The sequence below is a fragment of the Neopelma chrysocephalum genome, unplaced genomic scaffold (genome assembly GCF_003984885.1).
Source record: "Neopelma chrysocephalum unplaced genomic scaffold, ASM398488v2 Primary Assembly neopelma1_75, whole genome shotgun sequence".
NCBI classification, from domain to species: Eukaryota; Metazoa; Chordata; class Aves; order Passeriformes; family Pipridae; genus Neopelma; species Neopelma chrysocephalum.
The window spans coordinates 15,420,913-15,439,042 of record NW_020897736.1 but is presented as its reverse complement, the minus strand read 5'-3'; the positions used below and the strand labels follow the sequence as shown (position 1 = coordinate 15,439,042).

General features: G+C 44.4%; 2 protein-coding genes across 2 annotated transcripts; both read left to right on the top strand.

The window, feature by feature from the left end:
* The first annotated feature begins 2,887 nt into the window (after nucleotides 1-2,887).
* Nucleotides 2,888-3,826, top strand: LOC113970053 (olfactory receptor 11L1-like). The gene has a single exon (XM_027688537.1). It carries the CDS (start codon nucleotides 2,888-2,890, stop codon nucleotides 3,824-3,826), a length of 939 nt encoding a protein of 312 aa, XP_027544338.1.
* Nucleotides 3,827-10,857: 7,031 nt separating this feature from the next.
* On the top strand, nucleotides 10,858-13,044 carry LOC113970052 (alpha-2,8-sialyltransferase 8F-like). The gene is made up of 5 exons (XM_027688536.1): nucleotides 10,858-10,916; nucleotides 11,159-11,303; nucleotides 11,453-11,565; nucleotides 11,788-11,874; nucleotides 12,585-13,044. The coding sequence occupies exons 1-5, from the start codon at nucleotides 10,858-10,860 to the stop codon at nucleotides 13,042-13,044; spliced, it is 864 nt and encodes a 287-aa protein (XP_027544337.1).
* The last annotated feature ends 5,086 nt before the right edge of the window (nucleotides 13,045-18,130 follow it).

Sequence of the window (18,130 nt, the reverse complement as noted above, 5' to 3'; positions counted from 1 at the left end):
TCTCCTGCCACCTGCCCTGTGCCATGGTGACTGTTGCTTGGGCAGAGGGCAAGCTGAGGCAGCTTTGGTCAAGTCAGAGAAGGGACTGTGAGGAAATTGCCCATCCAAGTGTTGTCACTGTGGCTGTTTGAAGAAGATGATGTTAATTCACAAGTATCACTGTCAATGATCAATGTAAGAGTATTGTGCTGGCTACAGGCATGATGTGAGCTGAATTGCTCACGTATTCCTCAGCAAGCTTCTTTCGGTCCTTCTGCTGTCTCTTATGTTTGCAGAACCTAATTATTTATCCTGTCTGCTGATTTTCTTATTTTGGGAGGTCAGGGTTTCAGCAAGGACTGCAATCAGAAGTATTGCTGTCTCTCACCACCTTTAGACACTCTTCTGCCAACTGCTCAGTACAACGAATGATAACAGGCAACAGGAAAGGAGAGAGGACCTCTCCTTTTGAGGTTATTCCCATAACCACGTGGAGTCCTGACTTTGTCAAAATGGGTCTCTGCCAGACCTTTCAACTCACCTAGCAGGTGACTAAAGCTCTTTTGTGTCCCTTCACCAAGTCTGGAGAGCTGACCCTGTTCTGCTCTTCCAGTGTTCCCATTAGATTATGCTGTCCTCTCTGCCAGATGTGTTAGAGTTCATAGAGACAGAATCACTCATGGCAGGCACAGTCACTATTCTTCTCATTCTCATTCTCATCCTCATCACTTGCAGCTGAATTACTGTACTAAACAACCAAGTCCTGCCTGTTCCTCTGTCCCTTCTCTTGCCAGCTCTCACTACTCAAACAGAAGTCTCACAGGAGTAAGATTTTTTTTCCAGCCACCAGCATGTTTACAATCCTACAAGCAGCTACTGGAGGCCACAGGACACAGGATTTTTGCCTTTGACCTGGTGGCCTGGGCTATGAGAGTCGAGATGTACTGAGATACATGCGCACCTACTGCAGAGAAAGAATTACACAAGAGAGGAATAACTCCATCTCACCTTGATAAACCAGGTCTTCACAGCCCAGAAAGAGAAACTACTTCCTGCATGTGGTCTATGTCCCACTGAATGCATTTCCATCCACAACTAGTGTGTGCTCACTGCTGGATGAGCATATGAATGACACAGCAGTAGCTGCACTGGATCTGTTGGCCTGGAACAGATCTCTTGGCCTTAGGGCCCATCAGACTCACCTCCAGTAGCCAGGAAGGACAAATCTAAGGTCCCAGAGACTACTGGTGTTGGCAGTGTTATAACAATGTAATACAACCTTAACACTGATCACTTTTGCTGAACTGGACCACAGACATGTTGATGGTCAACAGGGTCACATCCCTACTACCTTCACGGGGAATTTACCTTCTAGCTAAACTTGTCTTCATGATATCCACTGCAAACTGGGTAGATTCCCCTACCCTGGTCTCAAGAAGGGTGCTTGGAACGGGTCATGTACACTGAAATTGTGGTAAACAGGAAACAATAGGGTTTTTATCACTTAAGAATCGTTTCCTCTCAGTAACACTGCTAGTATTTTTGCTGTAGTAACAAAAGTGTGAGTGGGTTGTGGATATCGTTACAGCAACAAAAGATATTCTACAGCAAGAAAAGAGACCAAAGAGGTTCGGTTTCATCACTTCACTGATTTTTTCCCCTTCTCTTGCTAACAAGGTCTTCCTTGCAGATGTATCATCAGTCCCTTGTCGCTATTGTGCCCCATGGAGCGTCTCCACCCATGGCATCAATCCCCAGAGATCATTAACAAGGTTTGAAATCCATGCTTGGTACAGTTCAGCTTTTATCTCTGTCTGTGTGTCTCTGTGAAAGCCGAGATTGACCAAGAGGGAGTTCACTCTGAAAGGGTTTCTATCCAAGATGATGTTTTAGTCAGTGTAAGGGTTTAGTAATAAGACTCAAACTACAGAGTACCAGATAATTAATATTTCTGATACTGACATTAATTGTGCCTTAACCCCCCAAAATAACAAAGTTACTGATGTATACATCCTTAGACAAGGGCCTGAATGCAGATTGAAACCTACTCGCACCTAATGCATTCATAGCTTGGAAAACAGCTCTGGAAAAATTGGACACACACTGAATATTGTGTGCATTGTTTCATCTGTAAGTAACCAGATACCACTGCCATGTGTATCAGCATTATTTTGAATGTGGAGAATGGAGTTCTTAATCAATGCTTTTAATCAATGGCTGGTAAAAGATTATTCTCTATTGTTTCTGTTCTTGAGGTGGAAATTATATCTTCACTCAAAGCATTTAACAAGAAATAATAGTTTGCTGATTAATCCTTGTGAAAGTTTGTGGTCCTTCATGAGAGAACATTCTGAGAGGATTCTTATTTGTACTCTTATATGTGTATGTACTATGCAAATAATTACCTACATTTTTATTTAAAAAATCATGTGTGCATTAACAAGTGGAATATTCAATGCAATAATCATTGTTGATTATGTATATAAGTTTTTTTATTTCTTTCAACAAAAAGCAGATCCTTGGTGTGTGTGTGTGTCTAAGTTCATAAACTGTAAGTTTATAATATAAGTATATAATTTTATTATATTGATTAGTATAAATGATATCTCTATATTTGTGCACTTTCTTATACATATATTTCTGTGCAATTCTTTGCAACTGGACTATTTGCAATGCATTCTATAATTGTCAGTGTCAAGCTTATGAAATACTTGTTAAAACTTACATTTCACAAGAGAAAGAGTCCAGGAAAGTACAGGGTAAAAAGGACAGAACTGGTAGTGATTTTGATGCTGTTCTCAAAGATTTATTTGAGAATCCTAATCTTTATAAATTTTAACCACTGAAAGTTATCATATTCTGATACTGATATTTTCCTTAGCAGACAAATCCTAACTCTTTCTGAGAGATGACAAATGTTACAGCAGTGCTGGAATTCAAGCTACTGGGCTTCAGCAGCAACCCCTACTGTCAGATCTTGCTATTCATGGTGGTTATGGTGATTTATATTCTCACCATCTTAGGAAACATCATTATTATATTGGTGGTGACACTGGAGCCAAAACTTCATTCACCCATGTTCAGATTTCTCCAGAACCTCTCTTTCCTGGAAGTCTGTTACACCACCACAATTGTACCTAAGATGCTGTCGAATCTGCTGGCAAAGAGGAAGAGCATCTCTTTCTCAGGATGCATGGCACAGCTTTACTATTTCATTTCCTTGGGAGCTACTGAATGCTACCTCTTGGCAGCGATGGCATATGACCGATTCCTCGCAGTCTGTCAGCCCCTGCAGTACAGTGTGGTCATGACTGATGAGTCTTACACACGTCTGGCTGTGGGCTCCTGGGTCACTGGTGTTTTCACTGGTGTTCTGCCCTGCCTGATGATCTGTAGGTTGCATTTTTGCAGCTACAACCTCATTGATCACTTCTTCTGCGATATCTCTCCACTGTTGATGCTCTCATGCTCAGACACCACTGTCACAGAGGCTGTCATCTTCATGATCTCTCTCCTGGTCCTTCCCACCTGCTTTCTTTTGACTGTAGTTTCATACCTCCTCATAATCCTTACCATCCTGAAGATACCCTCCGCTTCTGGAAAAAGAGTAACCTTCTCCACCTGCAGCTCACACCTCATGGTGGTGACTATATACTATGGTACAGCGATTTTCATGTATGTCCGTCCCACCTACACCCTCTCCTCAGACCCCAATAAAGCTGTTGCTGTTCTCTACACTGTGGTCACACCCCTTCTGAACCCAGTCATCTACAGCTTGAGAAACAAGGTGTTCCAGAAGGCCTTGGAAAAAACACTCTTCAGGCACCATCGCCTTCATCCTTCATAATTTGGGAACTCCTCAATACTGACTCTTTGTTTGTGACTTTTTGTCTTGATTTGCCTTGATTTTGTTTTTTGGGGGGGAGAGGTTGCTTGTTTGGATTTGAGGTTTTTTTTGTTGTTGTTGTTTCTTTTTTAAATTCACTTATTCAGAATAAATGTCATTCTGTTTTCCTCATACATCACTTGGGGCACATGAAAGCAGTCTAGTGATATAGAATAGAAAAAATGTGTATGCCTTTTATGAGGAAAACATATCTCAAACCCACATTTTTATTGTTACTTCACAATAGTTTGTAAGAAGTTAATGTGATATAACAAGAAAAGCAACCTCAGCTGCGCCTCGTATGGCCTCTCTAGATCCTTCACCATCTCCGTGTCCCTCCTCTGCATGTTCTCCAATAGCTCTGATCCTTTCTTATATTGTAGCACCCAAAACTGCCCCCAGCACTCGAGGTGAGGCCGCCCCAGTGCAGAGCAGAGCGGGACAATCCCCTCCCTCACCCAGCCAGTGGTGCTTTGCCTGATGCCCCCTCGGACACGATTGGCCCTCCTGGCTGCCAGGGCACTGCTGACTCATATTCAATTTGCATTGACCAGGACCCCCAGGTCCCTCTCCACGGCACTGCTCTCCAGTCTCTTTTTTCCAAGTGTGTCCTTATATGCAGGGTTGCCCGGACTCATGCACTTCCCTTTGTTAAACTTCATAAGATTGTGGAAAACCTGATCCAGAAGGGCTTTTGATCTGGACATAATTGCACCAAGCACTTGCTGTCAGGAGAAGGACTTCTCATCAGTTAGTTCTGATTTTGAAGAAATGTATGAGTCACTCCAGCAGAAGGAAACCATCGTATCTCCTCCCCCTGAAAGGGCAGTTCCAGATTGTTTGGAGGTTTGAGCTGCAGGAAAACTCTACCAGCCCAGGTGTTACTGTATTTGAACCCAGCTACAGGAACAAAGAAATGTACCTCAGAACCTTCTTGGTGTAAAAGGTATGTGAGCTTTAGCTTTCTTGGGTTTAGATTCCATATATTTTTATTTTACTGAAACTGGTTTTTTTAACCCTATGGATTTGGAGCGGGAACCTAAGAAGAAAAGGAAGAGGGAAAAAAAAGAAATTAGTTAAACAGGGAAAGAAAAAATAAAAAAAGAGAGAAAGAAAGAAAGAAACAAACAAAAAAGAGCTGAATAACAAAAACTACATCCATAATTTCAACGAAGTAACAGACACAAACTTGTAGCTACAGTAATGTTGTCTACAAGTACAAAATCACAAGGGGTTCTCATAGAGGCACATCCATTCCACCAGAGCACAGGTATGACTCCGTGCTCCAGGGCATAGAGTACAGCTATATTATGATTTACTGACAAAATAAATGGGTATATAGTAAATATCAAAGCATTATGTACTGTTAAAACAAAATCTGTGTCTTTACTGTTGGTGGGGTCATAAGGGAAATAAACTAGTTGCCACCAAGAGCGGAATTCCCTTTCCAATTTATTTGCATTATCCCAGGATACCTTTCGAATTTAAGTGGGCAAATTGCTTTCCTCTCCTTCTTTAATAGTTAATGTCACAGTAAATTGCATCCACAACTGAGAAGCATGTGTGGTGCAGAATATGCTACAGTTACCATATTGATTAGAATAAATAAAAGAAGGGAGGGGTCTCCACCCTATGGATCGAGCTTGTTGATGTGCAAACCAAATTTAGTTTGTGCTGGTAATGATTGCTCCTGCAAGAACGACGAGCTGTCCTCTGATGGTTGGTTAACTTGATCTTCAGTGAAGGTGTGCTGGTGTCATTTCTGGAAAGACAAAACAACTAAAGTCTTGGTGGGGTTTGTCCAGACAGGTTACCCCTTGATGGCTCAAACTGTTTAACAGCTTGGAGTAATGACAAAAGTCCTTTTTCCCACTCAGAATATCTCTGTTCTGTCTCTTGAAATGCAGTTGAGTTGAATAGTAAAGATCTCTTTAGTCTGCCAGGACCAGTTTGGCCTTAGTATTTCTCAGGTGAATCTCAACTTCTACTTAACGAAGTACTTGCTGCACTGCTGCTGCTTCTTCCCCCACCTTTTTTTTGGGGGAGGGGGGGAAGGGGTCTCCCGCAATTAGAGTTGCCCTCCACTAGCAGGACACTCTCTGAGTTTGAGTTACCAATTGCACAAAATTCAGCACAGCAGTACTTAAAGGTGCAGTGTTGATACTCAGTTGCCTGCAGTAAACCGTAAGCCACGTCTGTCTCTTCGGCTCTTTCACTGAACCAGACATGGAATTGGAAGGGGGATGTGAGTGATCATACCTTTTTTCTCCAAATGTGTCACCACCTAACCAACGCTCAGGATGGCAGCTGCTTGCATTGTGGCTGTTGGGTCTGCAGTGTTGGATACCAGTGCTGATATAGTGGGGCCAAATCAATTAGAACTTCAGAAGTTCCACCTTGAGCCACAGCAAAAGTCCAGCACTGTGGTACACCAGCAGTCCTTGAATCAGGGAGTTCAGGCATCATGTTAGGTGAGCACATAGATGTCTCTGGGTTTCTTTCAAGGTTAATGCCTTCCATTGTTGAGAACATTGAAACACAAAAAGTTTGCAATATGGACTTCAACTGCAAAGTGAGTAGTTGACATCTGCTTCTTACCCAGGAGCCATATATTAATATTAGCATCTTGGCAGATAACATTTGCTCCGTTTACTCCAGTCTTTGCCGACCGGGTTGTACAACGAGCTCCTTGACATCCAACTGTGTCAGTATTGAATGTGCTCTTGTATCTATTAGAAATTTAATTAACTGCTGATGAGAACTAACTGGAATTAGAATTATTATGTATACATTGATAGGATACCACTCACTGGATTTTAATATATCCTCATTTATGGACATAATTATCTTGCAAATCAGCCACCAGAATTGGATTGAATGGAGTCGTTTTTCTTGTGTGATTTCCTACTTCACTTCAAAGTGTAGTAGATCCAGGGGGAGTTGAAGGAGATAAGGAATCATCATTCCCTAGTTCTCTGTTGTCTGGATCACCCATATGTTTCCATCTCGTGGAAGTCTGCTATACTTTTCCTGCAACTCTGATATCTTTGATATCTTTGGTATTCCATATACTACACCACTTTAGCAGCAATTTGCTGACCATCACCTGTGTGTTCAGTTTTAGTTGGGGGTTGTAATGTTACTTCCTCATCATCATAAGACTGTGCAAATATTATACCTTTTTGTCAGTGTCATAAACCTCTTTACAGTCTTCCAACTCCTTAATTGGATATAAAGTTACAGTTACAAGAGGGTGTTTCTGCAAATGGTTCAAACTTTAAACCCTGCAATTCCCCCGTAAGATTTTCCCTCACGCCACATCCTCAAGCTTCTCCTGAGATTGCAACAAGCAATGCCTCTGCCTGCAACATGCTCTCCCTCTCATGACTGTGCTCATCAGCGAGCAGCTCCTCTGTCTGCAGCCTCTCTTCTTTTTTACTGATTGTTCCCAACAAGAAGCAACTCTTTCTCCCAAAGGTGTCTTTCTCTCTCCTCATTTAACTGATCCTGCAATCCTTTCCCCAAATGCTGCAGAGGTTTGATAATTTCTCCTTCTGCCCGTTTGTTGGCATATCTCTCATTTTGGGCAGTGATTAAAGCCACTCCCAAAATTGCTCATAAAACTGCATTACCTTTCCCCTTTCATAACTTTTGTTCACTTAACACTACATTTACCCATTTAACCACAGCCTCAGGGTTACACAAATTTTCATTTGCCCATTCCAGGTGCAGGGGAGACAGGCAGGCATTACATCCTCTCAACTTTTCCGAATTCAGGGAGCCGACAATATCCTTACCCAGATCAAGGACCCTAAAGAGAATATTACTCTCATCTGAAAAAAGCTGTTACTCGGGAAAAGAAAAAAAAAAAAGAAGCCCAAACCTACCCTGAACAAGACTAACTCGATAAAATCCCCCCAAAAAACAAAACCAGGAAACAGGCAGTGCACTGGCAGCATTAAAACCAACATTGTGATTGCATTTATTTTGCTTGGCTGTTCTAGTTGGATCCCAGTTTCAGGAAATAGACTTCACAGTTGAGCAATAGTGGCAAAAAGAAGTTTATTTTCTCTGTGAACAGGTCACTCCTGATCATATTACAATCCTCATAAATCTACAGTTTCCATCTTAATAGAATCATACGATGAAAGATTCGCAGGATTACAGAATGGTTTGGGTTGGAAGTTACTGTCAAAGATAATCTATTTCAATCCCCGTGCCATGGGCAGGATGTATTTCACTAGATCAACTTGTCCAAAGCCTTGTTGTCCACATGGCCTTGAATGCTTCCAGTGACTGGGTTAACCACAACTTTTTTGAGCTACCTATTCCAGTGTCTCATCACCCTCATCAAAAATATTTCGTTTTTACATCCAGTATAACTTTTTTAGTTATAAACCATTGCCACCACTCTTGTCACTACAGACCCTGGTAAAAAATCTTTCTCCATTTTTCTTACAACTCATCTTACACTTTTAAAATACTGCATTAATGTCTCCCTAGTGAGTTGTCCTCACCAGTCTGCAAAACTGTAACTCTCTCAACTTTTCTTCATAGAAGAGGTATTTCAGCCCTCTGATTTTTGTGGCTTCCTCTGGACCTTCTAAGAGGTCCATGTCTTTCTCGTGCTGGCATCCCAGAGCTGTATTCAGTACTGCAGCTGGACTCTCACAAGAGCAGAGAGAATCATGTCCATCGACCTGCTGGCCATGCTTCTGTTTATGCAACCCAGCACACAATTACAAGCGCACATTGATAGTTCAAGTCCAATTTTTCACCCACCAGTATCCCCAAATACTTTACCACTGGTCTGCTCTCAATACACTGAATCATAGAATCACAGAATGGTTTGGGTTGGAAGGGACCTTAAAGATCACCTCGTTTCACCCCCCCTGCCATGGGCAGGGACACCTTTCACTATCCCAGGTTGCTCCAAGCCCTGTCCAACCTGGCCTTGAACACTTCCAGGGATGGGACAGCTACAGATTCTCTGGGCAACCTGTGCCAGGGCCTCCGTCACAGGGAAGATTTTCTTCTAATATCTAATTTCTACTCTCTGTCAGTTTGAAACCATTCCCCCTTGTTCTGTCACTCCAGGCCCTTGCAAATAGTCTGTATCCATCTGTCTTGCAGGCTCCCTACAGATACTGGAAGTCCAGAAAAATCTGAATTCTCCCAGCCTTTCCTCACAGCAGAGGTGCTCCAGCCCTCTCATCAACTTCATAGCCTCTTCTGGAGTCACTCCAACAAGCTGACATCCTTCCTGTGCTTCATTCCCCCCTCCAAATGACAAACAGCATCACCAGGGAGGTGTATGGCAAGCCAGAACTGCTGAAGATGCACAAGTTATGGGTCCTGTTGCTGGCTGCAGCTCTAGTCTCATTTGCCTCCATGGGATTTCTGGTGTTGCAAAGCATGTAAGTGAGGGAGAGAGTAGAGAAACTGTGTTCCCCCCTGCCCTGGAAAGGAAGTGGGAACATGGAGAGTGTCTCCAGGAGGCCTCCAGTGAAGGAATCAATAGGGTAGGAGAGGAGATAGGCATAGCAAAAGGATGCAATTATGCTTTTTTCAGGTGAATATCTCAGGGTTGGGGTGGTGGCAGGCAGTGCCAGGAGATGGCCAAGGGGAGACATCAGGATACAGGACTGTTGGGGTGGAGCAATGGAGGAAAGCTGTGTGAGGACATGGTTTTCTGGCTCAGTTTAACCCTTTGTTTTTTTTCACAGACCTGACATCGATGCTCCAGAAGCAGAAGCATGTCAAGGACTGTTGAGCAACATAACACAGCCTCAGAAGTGAGAGTCATGACTGCAAGTGTCCTGGGCAGTGGCAGACGGGCAACTATATTGACAGGGTCACCTGGTGGCCTCAGTGAAGGCCCAGGGTGTAGGAAAGAATGCAACAGAGAGTCATTTGTTTTCAGCAAGCCTTTGTGAGAGCGTTCAAGTTGCTTTCTTACAAGCTCTTTCTGCCCTAGGGTGAATGAGGTTTGGAGCCTGGAACACCTGAAATTAATGCAGAGCTGCCGCTGGAAGTTCAACGCTACTGCCTTGGCCAAATACAGGTGATTCCCACCAGTCACAGAGAAAAGCTACTCAGTTCACCTACTTCAATAAAATCATGACCAAAGTGCTTTATTAATTTAATGATGACACATGCTTAACCCAAAATGGGTGAACTAGAAATTCAGGATCAAATATCAATAAGAAAGCACATAAACCAAAATGTTAAGACACTTAGAAAATTGTCAGCATACAACTACAAATTTCTAAACACCCAAGAAATTCTAATCACACAGAGCCACACTTATTGACACACTTACAGCAAATCCTCCTCACGGTGTGTCTGTGTGCTCTAGATTTGTGGGAACCCCTTTTTCTCTCCAATACACAAACTTGAATCCACATATGCACACTGTCCATGCAGTGGGTCCCTGCTTGCTGCACCCAGTGCTGACAGGCTGGATGCAGGCTCTGCACAACATTTGACCGTGAAGCTGCTCTGCCTGGCCTTGGCAGATGTTGTGCTGATGAGGCAACTTCTGACACAGTCAGATCAAGTTTTGGCTGCTGCTCTTTTTTGGCCCTCATGAAAAATGGTCATGTTTCATTCATATTTTGTTTCAGGTTACTCCTTCTTTACTTGAACAGTCTCCTGGTCATCTTCTTTTGCGTGAGTTTTGGGTGAATGCCTGCCCAGGTTTATTAGATTGATCCTCTCACGACTGCCTACACCTACAATTGTATCTAAAGAGATGTTAATCTCCAGGTCACATTGTCAGGATGGAAAATGCAGACACACCCTCCTTGCATAACACCTGTTACCCTGTCGCATCCCATATGCTGGCCTTTTATCTCACACATCTGAGCTATGAGGAGAGGGCTTGAATGCAAGCATGGGTCAAAAGTGAAGCTGAGGCTGAAGCAAGCAGGAAAGGCTTTGGAATTGTGACTGGGCTGCAGAGTGGAAAACGGAGAGAGAATACTCTGGAAATGTGTGTGGATGAGAAGGAAGAAAATGAAGGATGTGTGGAGGTGGATGAACAGAGAGTGTATGACAGAAGTTGTTCTAACTTGACATAATGCCTCCTTTGGGTTCCCTGTACTTTGCAGAGCTTGCTGCCCCTTTATACTGTGCTACTTGTTCACCTAATCCTCTACTTCTTCTACTGTAGCACCTTGCCTAGCCCTCTGTTCTCATTCTCAACCCTCTCTCCTTCTTTATCCTGTGGCAGTCCTCCTTCATTCTTGCCCCAGACTTCTGCTTACTCTCTTCCACTCTCTCCTCTTACAGGGCAGAGCTGGGGCACTGCTGCAATGCCTCAGCCTGGCTGGCTGTGACACAGGAAAATGCACCCCTGGACTCCAAACTGGTCTATGATGCGAGCAGCTCCAAGAGCTTAAAAGTTAGCAGTGGGTTGCTGGAGATCCTGCCAAAGGTAGGAGTGCTTTATGGTGGAGACTACGACTCACAGTCTGCATGCTTTCCTCCTGTACACCCCGGAGTGTGTCCAGTTGGAGGATCTGTGGTAGGTCTTTACTGTAATTCTCTAAGGATGAGTGCATTTTTACATGATATTCTTTACAGAAATCCCCCTTTCAGGATGGTCTCTACAAAACTTGTGCTGTAGTGGGAAATGGAGGAATCCTCAGGAATAGTAGCTGTGGCTCTAAAATTGATGAGCACGAATTTGTAATCAGGTAATTGCTGCCAGCCTGTCCATGAGACACTGGCCAGAGGAGGGAGCTTCCATGGGAATAGGGTGTTGGTAGAGAAAATGGAGACAGAGGAAATGTTCTGAGTGGGGTTGAGGGTGAGGGGCTGGGGAAATTGTGGATAGTATCACAGAGGGACGGGTAAGATCTCAGGATATCATAGAGCATTATTTCTCATTTCCTTACTTTGTTTATCACTGCAATCAGGTTTAACCTGCCTTCTATGGACTTCCCTGATGATGTTGGCAGAAAGACAAATATTGCCACTGTGAACCCAAGTATCCTTAACACAAGGTAATAGGTGTGGTAATGAAAACAGAGGACAGGACTCCTAACTTTCTTTTCCCCCATATACTATGGTCTTGAAAAGGCAATGTCTTTTGCCTCTGCTCTGGGTCCCAGAAAACAGACTGGCCTTTGCTACCATGCAAGGCCTGTCCAAAAAAAAGCTGTTGACATTTACTGACATGAGATTCTCCCCTCTGTGCAGAGGTATACAGAGGAATACTGCAAGCCTTGGAGTTATTTGGAGCAGAGTTTGATCAAGACTGATTGTTTTATATCAGGATGTGGTCCAGCTGTACTTCTTTCCCTCCAGTGACTAAAAAAGACATTTAGGCAATTAGCTCAGATGTAGATATCTGTGTAGTAGATGTCTAAAAGCAGGTGGCATCAACTCTCTCCCAGCCCTCTGCTCCACCAGTATGGGACATCGTTCTCCATGAATTTTGAGCTGTGGGACCGTGAAGGTTTTAAATTTGAAGATCTCTTTCCAGCATTTTAACCAGCAGCTCACTATCAAACTTCCTGGGTATTTTCAAGCAGCTCCTCTGGTCTGTGTTAGGTGCACCTGAGGATCTGGAACTCAGATCACCCAAAAGGCACGTAGTAAGAGAAAATGGAGGTGAAGAGTACAACTGTTATTTCACTGCTTTGGGGCTGAATAGCATAAGAAGACAGGAGGGAATGAGGATGATGACAGTCCCACATCTCTTGCCTCACAGGTTTCGTGGTCTGGTTGGTCGACGCCTGCCGTTTGTGAAGGCAGCATCTTCCTATGGAAAGACTTGGTTTCTCATCCCAGCTTTCTCCTTCCCTGGACTTAGTGATGTTTCTTACCGAGCATTCTATGCCTTAGAGGACTCTGGCTCCCAGTCCCACGTCATTTTCTTCCACCCTCAGTACCTGAGTGCTCTAAGCAAGTACTGGCGTGATCATGGCTTTCATGTCTATCGCCTCTCCTCTGGTTTCATGCTAGTGAATGCTGCCCTGGAGTTGTGCCAACACATTACACTCTATGGATTCTGGCCATTCTCTTTGCATCCAGATGGCCATTCCCTGCCCCATCATTACTATGACAACGTGCTTCCCAAAAAGAGCATTCACAGCATGCCCAAAGAGTTTGCTTACTATGTGGATATGCACTTCCACGGTGTGCTGCAGCTGCACGTGGGGCAGTGCTGAAGGGTCAAGACAAAGACAAAGAAACAGGGTCTAAAGAACATATAATTTTAAACTGAAAGAGGGGAGACTTCAATTAGAAATTCTTTACTGTGAGGATGGTGAAGCCCTGCCACAAGCGCTCCAGAGAAATTGTGGCTGCCCCATCTGGGGCACTGGAACACTGGAACACTGGAAGTGTTCAAGGCCAGATCGGACAGGGCATGGAGCAACCTGGTCTAGTGTCCCTGCCCATGGCAAAGGGTTTGGAACTGGGTGATCTTTAAAGTCCCCTCCAACACAAGTCATTCTGTGATTCTGTGATTCTATGAACATGACTTCTGCTCTTGTTATTATCCATTCCAGGAGCTTCTGATGGAAACACATAGACCTAGATGCAAACCTAGACACTCTAAGGATGAAAAGTATGCACCTTCTCTTTTCCACACTGTTCCAGTAGAGGGTCATCTACTGGATGGCCAGTAGATGGCATCAGATAATTTTAATGTTAATTAATTGGGAGGTGCTAATTTTTGTCTGTGAGGGGTTAAAGCATCATTATAAATTATTAATTATATATAAATATATAATTAATTATTAATCAAATTATTATATATTAAATTATTGATCAAATAGATATAATTATATTAGTATTATTAATTATAAATTAATTAATTATATTAATAAATTGCTAGTAAATTACTTCCTTTCTTGTCGAGAGTCCAAACTTATTAACTTATTAACATTTCAGAATTTGAGTACCTCCTCTCAAAAGCTTTCATTTCTCTAACACCACTTGTCAATAAACTGTTCAACGCTTGCCACATTTTTATTATGCTTTGTTGGCTTCTGTTTGTTTTAATCAGGCTAAGTTAGCTGATTCTTTTATCTAGTTGTCTTACCAGCATTAGTCATAAAGCATTCTTTTCTACCTATTTGTCCGAGCTATGCAATTAATCCTCATTCATGCTGTTGCAGATCAGAGTTAATCTGTCAGTCCTCATTTTCTGGTGGATTGCCAGCTGCCCCAACCCTGGCGGTGTTCAAGGCCAGGTTGGACAGGGCTTGGAGCCACGTGTTCTAGTGGTTGGTGTCCCTGCTCACATCAGGGGGGTTGGAACAAGGTGGTCTTTAAGGTTCCATTCCAACCCAAACCATTCTATGATTACATGATTCTATGTCCTCGTGATGCTGGAGCCTCAGCAGAGCAGCTCGTTGAATCCCCCATGGAGGCTGGGTGTCATACCTTTGTCCTTCACTTGGGATCACAAAGCTCATATCCCATTGCCCCAGGAAGAGCCTTGAGCCATGTTGGGGGGGAGGAGAGTGATAGTCAGGGCTTGGCATTTGCCTTGGTAAATACACCAAGGCCTTACACAGCATCAGAACCACCTGCATGGTGCCTCTGCTTGACTCTCATCACTGCCTACAGTTTTCAGCATTAATGGGTCCGTGGAGAGGCTTTGTCAGTAAAGGCCCTCAGTGGGGCCAATTAATACTCCAAGAAACTTCAGAATTTCCTTCTGACTTTGCCTTCTTGAGCAATTTGTTTAATCTCCTCTCAGTAAGTAATTTAGAACCAAATACACCCTGGGGCTCATTAAAATTCTGGAATTTTCTTCAAGTCTTTGAGAATTGTACAGATAATTGGAGAGGTTTCAGGGGAGTAGTGAATGATAAAGATTTCAATGACCATTTAAAAAGAAAGGATTTTTGCTTTTTAAGAATATTTTAATAATTTTTCACTTTACAGAAGAAGTGATAGTAGCATGCTCCAACTGACATTGATCCAGAGGATGTCCTAAGGAGATCTGGGTGGGCAGGAAAAGCAGTCTCCTTGAGCCCAGACACTATAACAACAAACTTCCTCATCACTCTCCTTTTATCTGCCCTGTGGGACTTCCATCACTTTTCCTTGCATCAGAGTTCTCCACTGAAATCTGCAGCTTCAGTGGGATGTTACAGCTCCTTTGCACCAACTCCCACCTGCTTTCCTCAGAGAACTAACTGCACACAGGGACAGGAGGATTTCTCTTCATTGTAAACAAACAAAAGTTACACAAAATACAATTTAATGAACAGGAAAACACTCCTTAACTGTATGCTAAGTCCAAGCTGCGTGTAGTGATGTCCACAAGGGACAGTGGAACAACAACTTTTTTTGAACGAGAAATAGGAAATGTTAGATATAAACACAATGATGTAGATTAAAGAGTAAATTTTAGTACAAGCAAACCTGTCCCTTGTGCTTATTCTGAACACAATTGTTATGTTCAGAATTGTTATGATAGAGGTATTTCTCTGATCAAATTGAGTCATGTGCCACTGATAGAGAGAGTGTGTTCAGCCTCTCTCTTCCCCATCAGCTCTATTTACTAGATGTCCAGTGACTATAAAGGCAGTAGTCGCATGAACATCCTTACTTTGCTTCACCTAATCCAGTCCAGCTGCTGAATTTATTAGTCAAATAAAGGCCTTTAGTCCTAATTCAGATATCAAAGTCATCTGCCACAATTGCAGCACATGGCTCACAAGGGCAGAGCAGGTCATGGTCAGCCATCCTCATTCAGAGCTGGTGCACCACAGAATCCCCAGGTCACCTCAGATAGATTCAGCTTGCTTAGGAGAAAACCCTAACACTGGAAGTAGCCCTAATAGCAGGGAGGGAAGGTCTGGCTGCAGAGGAGATGTTTCAGGGGTTGGAACACACAATCCTGAGGGCAAAGGTTGGTGAGGAGACAAAGGAGCTTGCTCAGAGGAAGCTGTGTGCTTTGAATGGGATCGTAGTTTCTGAATTTTCCCTCCCACATTCCTGCTTTTACTTTCCTCTCATACTCTGATCATATTCCTGCTGCCTGGAGATTTTCCTCTTGGGAGATGTTTCCCCTTCCCTAGTTTTTTCCCTGTCAGTGCTCACAGGCTGCATCCCAAACTTTGTGCACTCACCCGTCTCTGCAGGGCACTGGCTGGTCACACGTTCATGTTTGCAGATGGAGAAGGGCAGGTCAAAACAACCTGAAGGGTCTGTTAGCATCCAAAGCTGATGCTAATGCTGTCCACAGGCAGAGGAGTAGCGGAAAACATTTTACAAGGCTCCCAGCAGATCTGCTGGCCTTTTAAAGTTATAGATCAGGCATCTAAGTGACTTGTTCAAACTGGAGGGCTCCTTTTCCCTCTCCCCTCACCTTACTACCCTCAGAGTAGGAAAATGAAAACACAAGAAAGGTTCTTAACTTTAAACTAATCCCTGCATTGAGTTTCCTCTTGAAAAGTCTCTGCTGGAGATGTCCTGTCTGGATGTGTGAGCAGACCTGCCTCACACAGCACCCTCCCAAAAGCAGGACCTGCCCTGAAAGCGGTTTCTCCTTCCCCCTAGAGCTTCTTCCTGCGGTGCCATGGGAAGCTGTCCAGGCGAGCTGGGTGCTGACCCTGACCCTGGCAGGCAGGAGTCCCTGCCCTGGCACACAGCTTCCTGGGGCACTGGGACCCTGCTCTGAAGGACAGCCCCAGCCACCCCTGGGTGTACACATGGCTGAGCACCCCTGCAGACGTTCCTGGCAGAAGGAAGATGTTGTGTCCTGTCCTTTGACAGTACCGCAGGGAAAGCCTGCTCAGGAGCACTTTCTCCTTCTCTACATAAACCATGGTATGTGCCAATTCTAAGAAATACTTCCAGGCTACTCATCTGCATTGCACTGCAGCCAGAGACTGACCATGTAAAGGTCTGAGAAACTTTCTCCAGCAGTGGGATTTCCTCTGTCCTCCCACACCAGATTTTTAAGCCTCTCTACCTTATTCATCTTGGAGCCTGCAAGTAATGTCCTCAGCTCTTTTGCTCCTGGGCAGAGGCTCCAGGAGCTCCCTCAGACCCAGGAGCCTGTCCCAGCTCAACAGCAGAGCACCAGCCTCTCTTGAGATGTTCTCGAAGCTCCAGGGCTGACAGCTCCTGGAATGCTGCAGGGTCCCCCCTGGGGTATGTAGGTTGAAGCAGACTGACATATTTACTGAATGTTCCTCTCTGAACATTGGAGACACTGCATTTGTAAGAGTGATTTGTTCTCCAGAACACAGTAGTCTTTGGGAGAAGGGCATTTTCCCCTACCTCAGCTCCTATCCCTGACATATTGCCAGGCAGGACACCTCAGAAGTGACAGGCAGGGGTCGTATCCCCTCACGTAAGGCAACTGAGGGAGGGAAGATACCACTCTGGAGGAGAAGATCCTCTCCACAGTGTGGAGCTGTCCCCTCCCAGCCACTGCATGACCGCAGTCATCTGCAGGGCCACAGCCCCTTATAGGAGGTTTAGAGACACAAGGGTGAGGGGCCCTGGGGAGGCAAGAGAAGTCCCTGCATTTCCAGTGCAGGCTGAGCAGTACAAAAAAGCAAGTGTGGTGGTTTCCTGCCCCACCCAGGGCAGCAGTGACGTGTGTACCCAACTCCCCCATGTACAAAGTACCTGCAGCTACAAAGTGCCCAGAAAAGGCTGCAAATCTGCCTGGAGTTGCGAGGAACTCTGAGCTGTCCTTCAGTGCTGGAAGGACAGGCCATTTCTCTGCTGACCCAAAGAGAGGAATGTGTGAGCCCTTCTCAGCCCCACAATATTACTTTCCTAATTCTCGGTGCACCATGCAAATTCCTCTGGGGAAGCCTGCAATGCTCCTCTGGATGCTGGTCATCACCTTTTCTGCACTCCCTAAAGGTGAGAGCTCTCCCTTTCTTGGGAAGAGTACGTAGACAAGTGTGTGGGGGGGCGGGGTGTGTTTTCCCCTGCCTGGCACATATATAATTCCGAAAATACTTTGTCCTTTCCTGCCCTCCCATAGGATGTGTGGAGGTTGGAGGATGGATGTCTGCAGTACCCCACTGCCAGGCATAGAAGAGAAGTCCACCAGTCCCAGGGCTAGAAGGGATGGGAGCCAGGCTGGGTCTTTGTGACTTAGGCAGATCTAAGCTCTGCCCTGCCATGGTAACCCAACCCATCTCTGCAGACCCTCAGAGAATGCACTGTCCTGCTGGAGGTGGGAACTGGGGAGAACCAGGCTGTAGCTGGAGGAGAAGGAGCAGGAGGTGGTTCTGATGTTGTCATGTCTTCTCTTGGCAGCAACTGCAG

What these genes read in the sequence shown, in the direction of transcription:
- LOC113970053 (XM_027688537.1), top strand. Translation starts at nt 2,888, where the DNA reads ATGACAAATGTTACAGCAGTGCTGGAATTCAAGCTACTGGGCTTCAGC.
- LOC113970052 (XM_027688536.1), top strand. Translation starts at nt 10,858, where the DNA reads ATGTGTGTGGATGAGAAGGAAGAAAATGAAGGATGTGTGGAGGTGGAT. An exon ending in GAGGTGGATGAACAGAGAGT is followed by an intron (nt 10,917 to 11,158) that starts GTATGACAGAAG and finishes CTCCTCTTACAG; the next exon opens with GGCAGAGCTGGGGCACTGCT. An exon ending in TGCTGGAGATCCTGCCAAAG is followed by an intron (nt 11,304 to 11,452) that starts GTAGGAGTGCTT and finishes TATTCTTTACAG; the next exon opens with AAATCCCCCTTTCAGGATGG.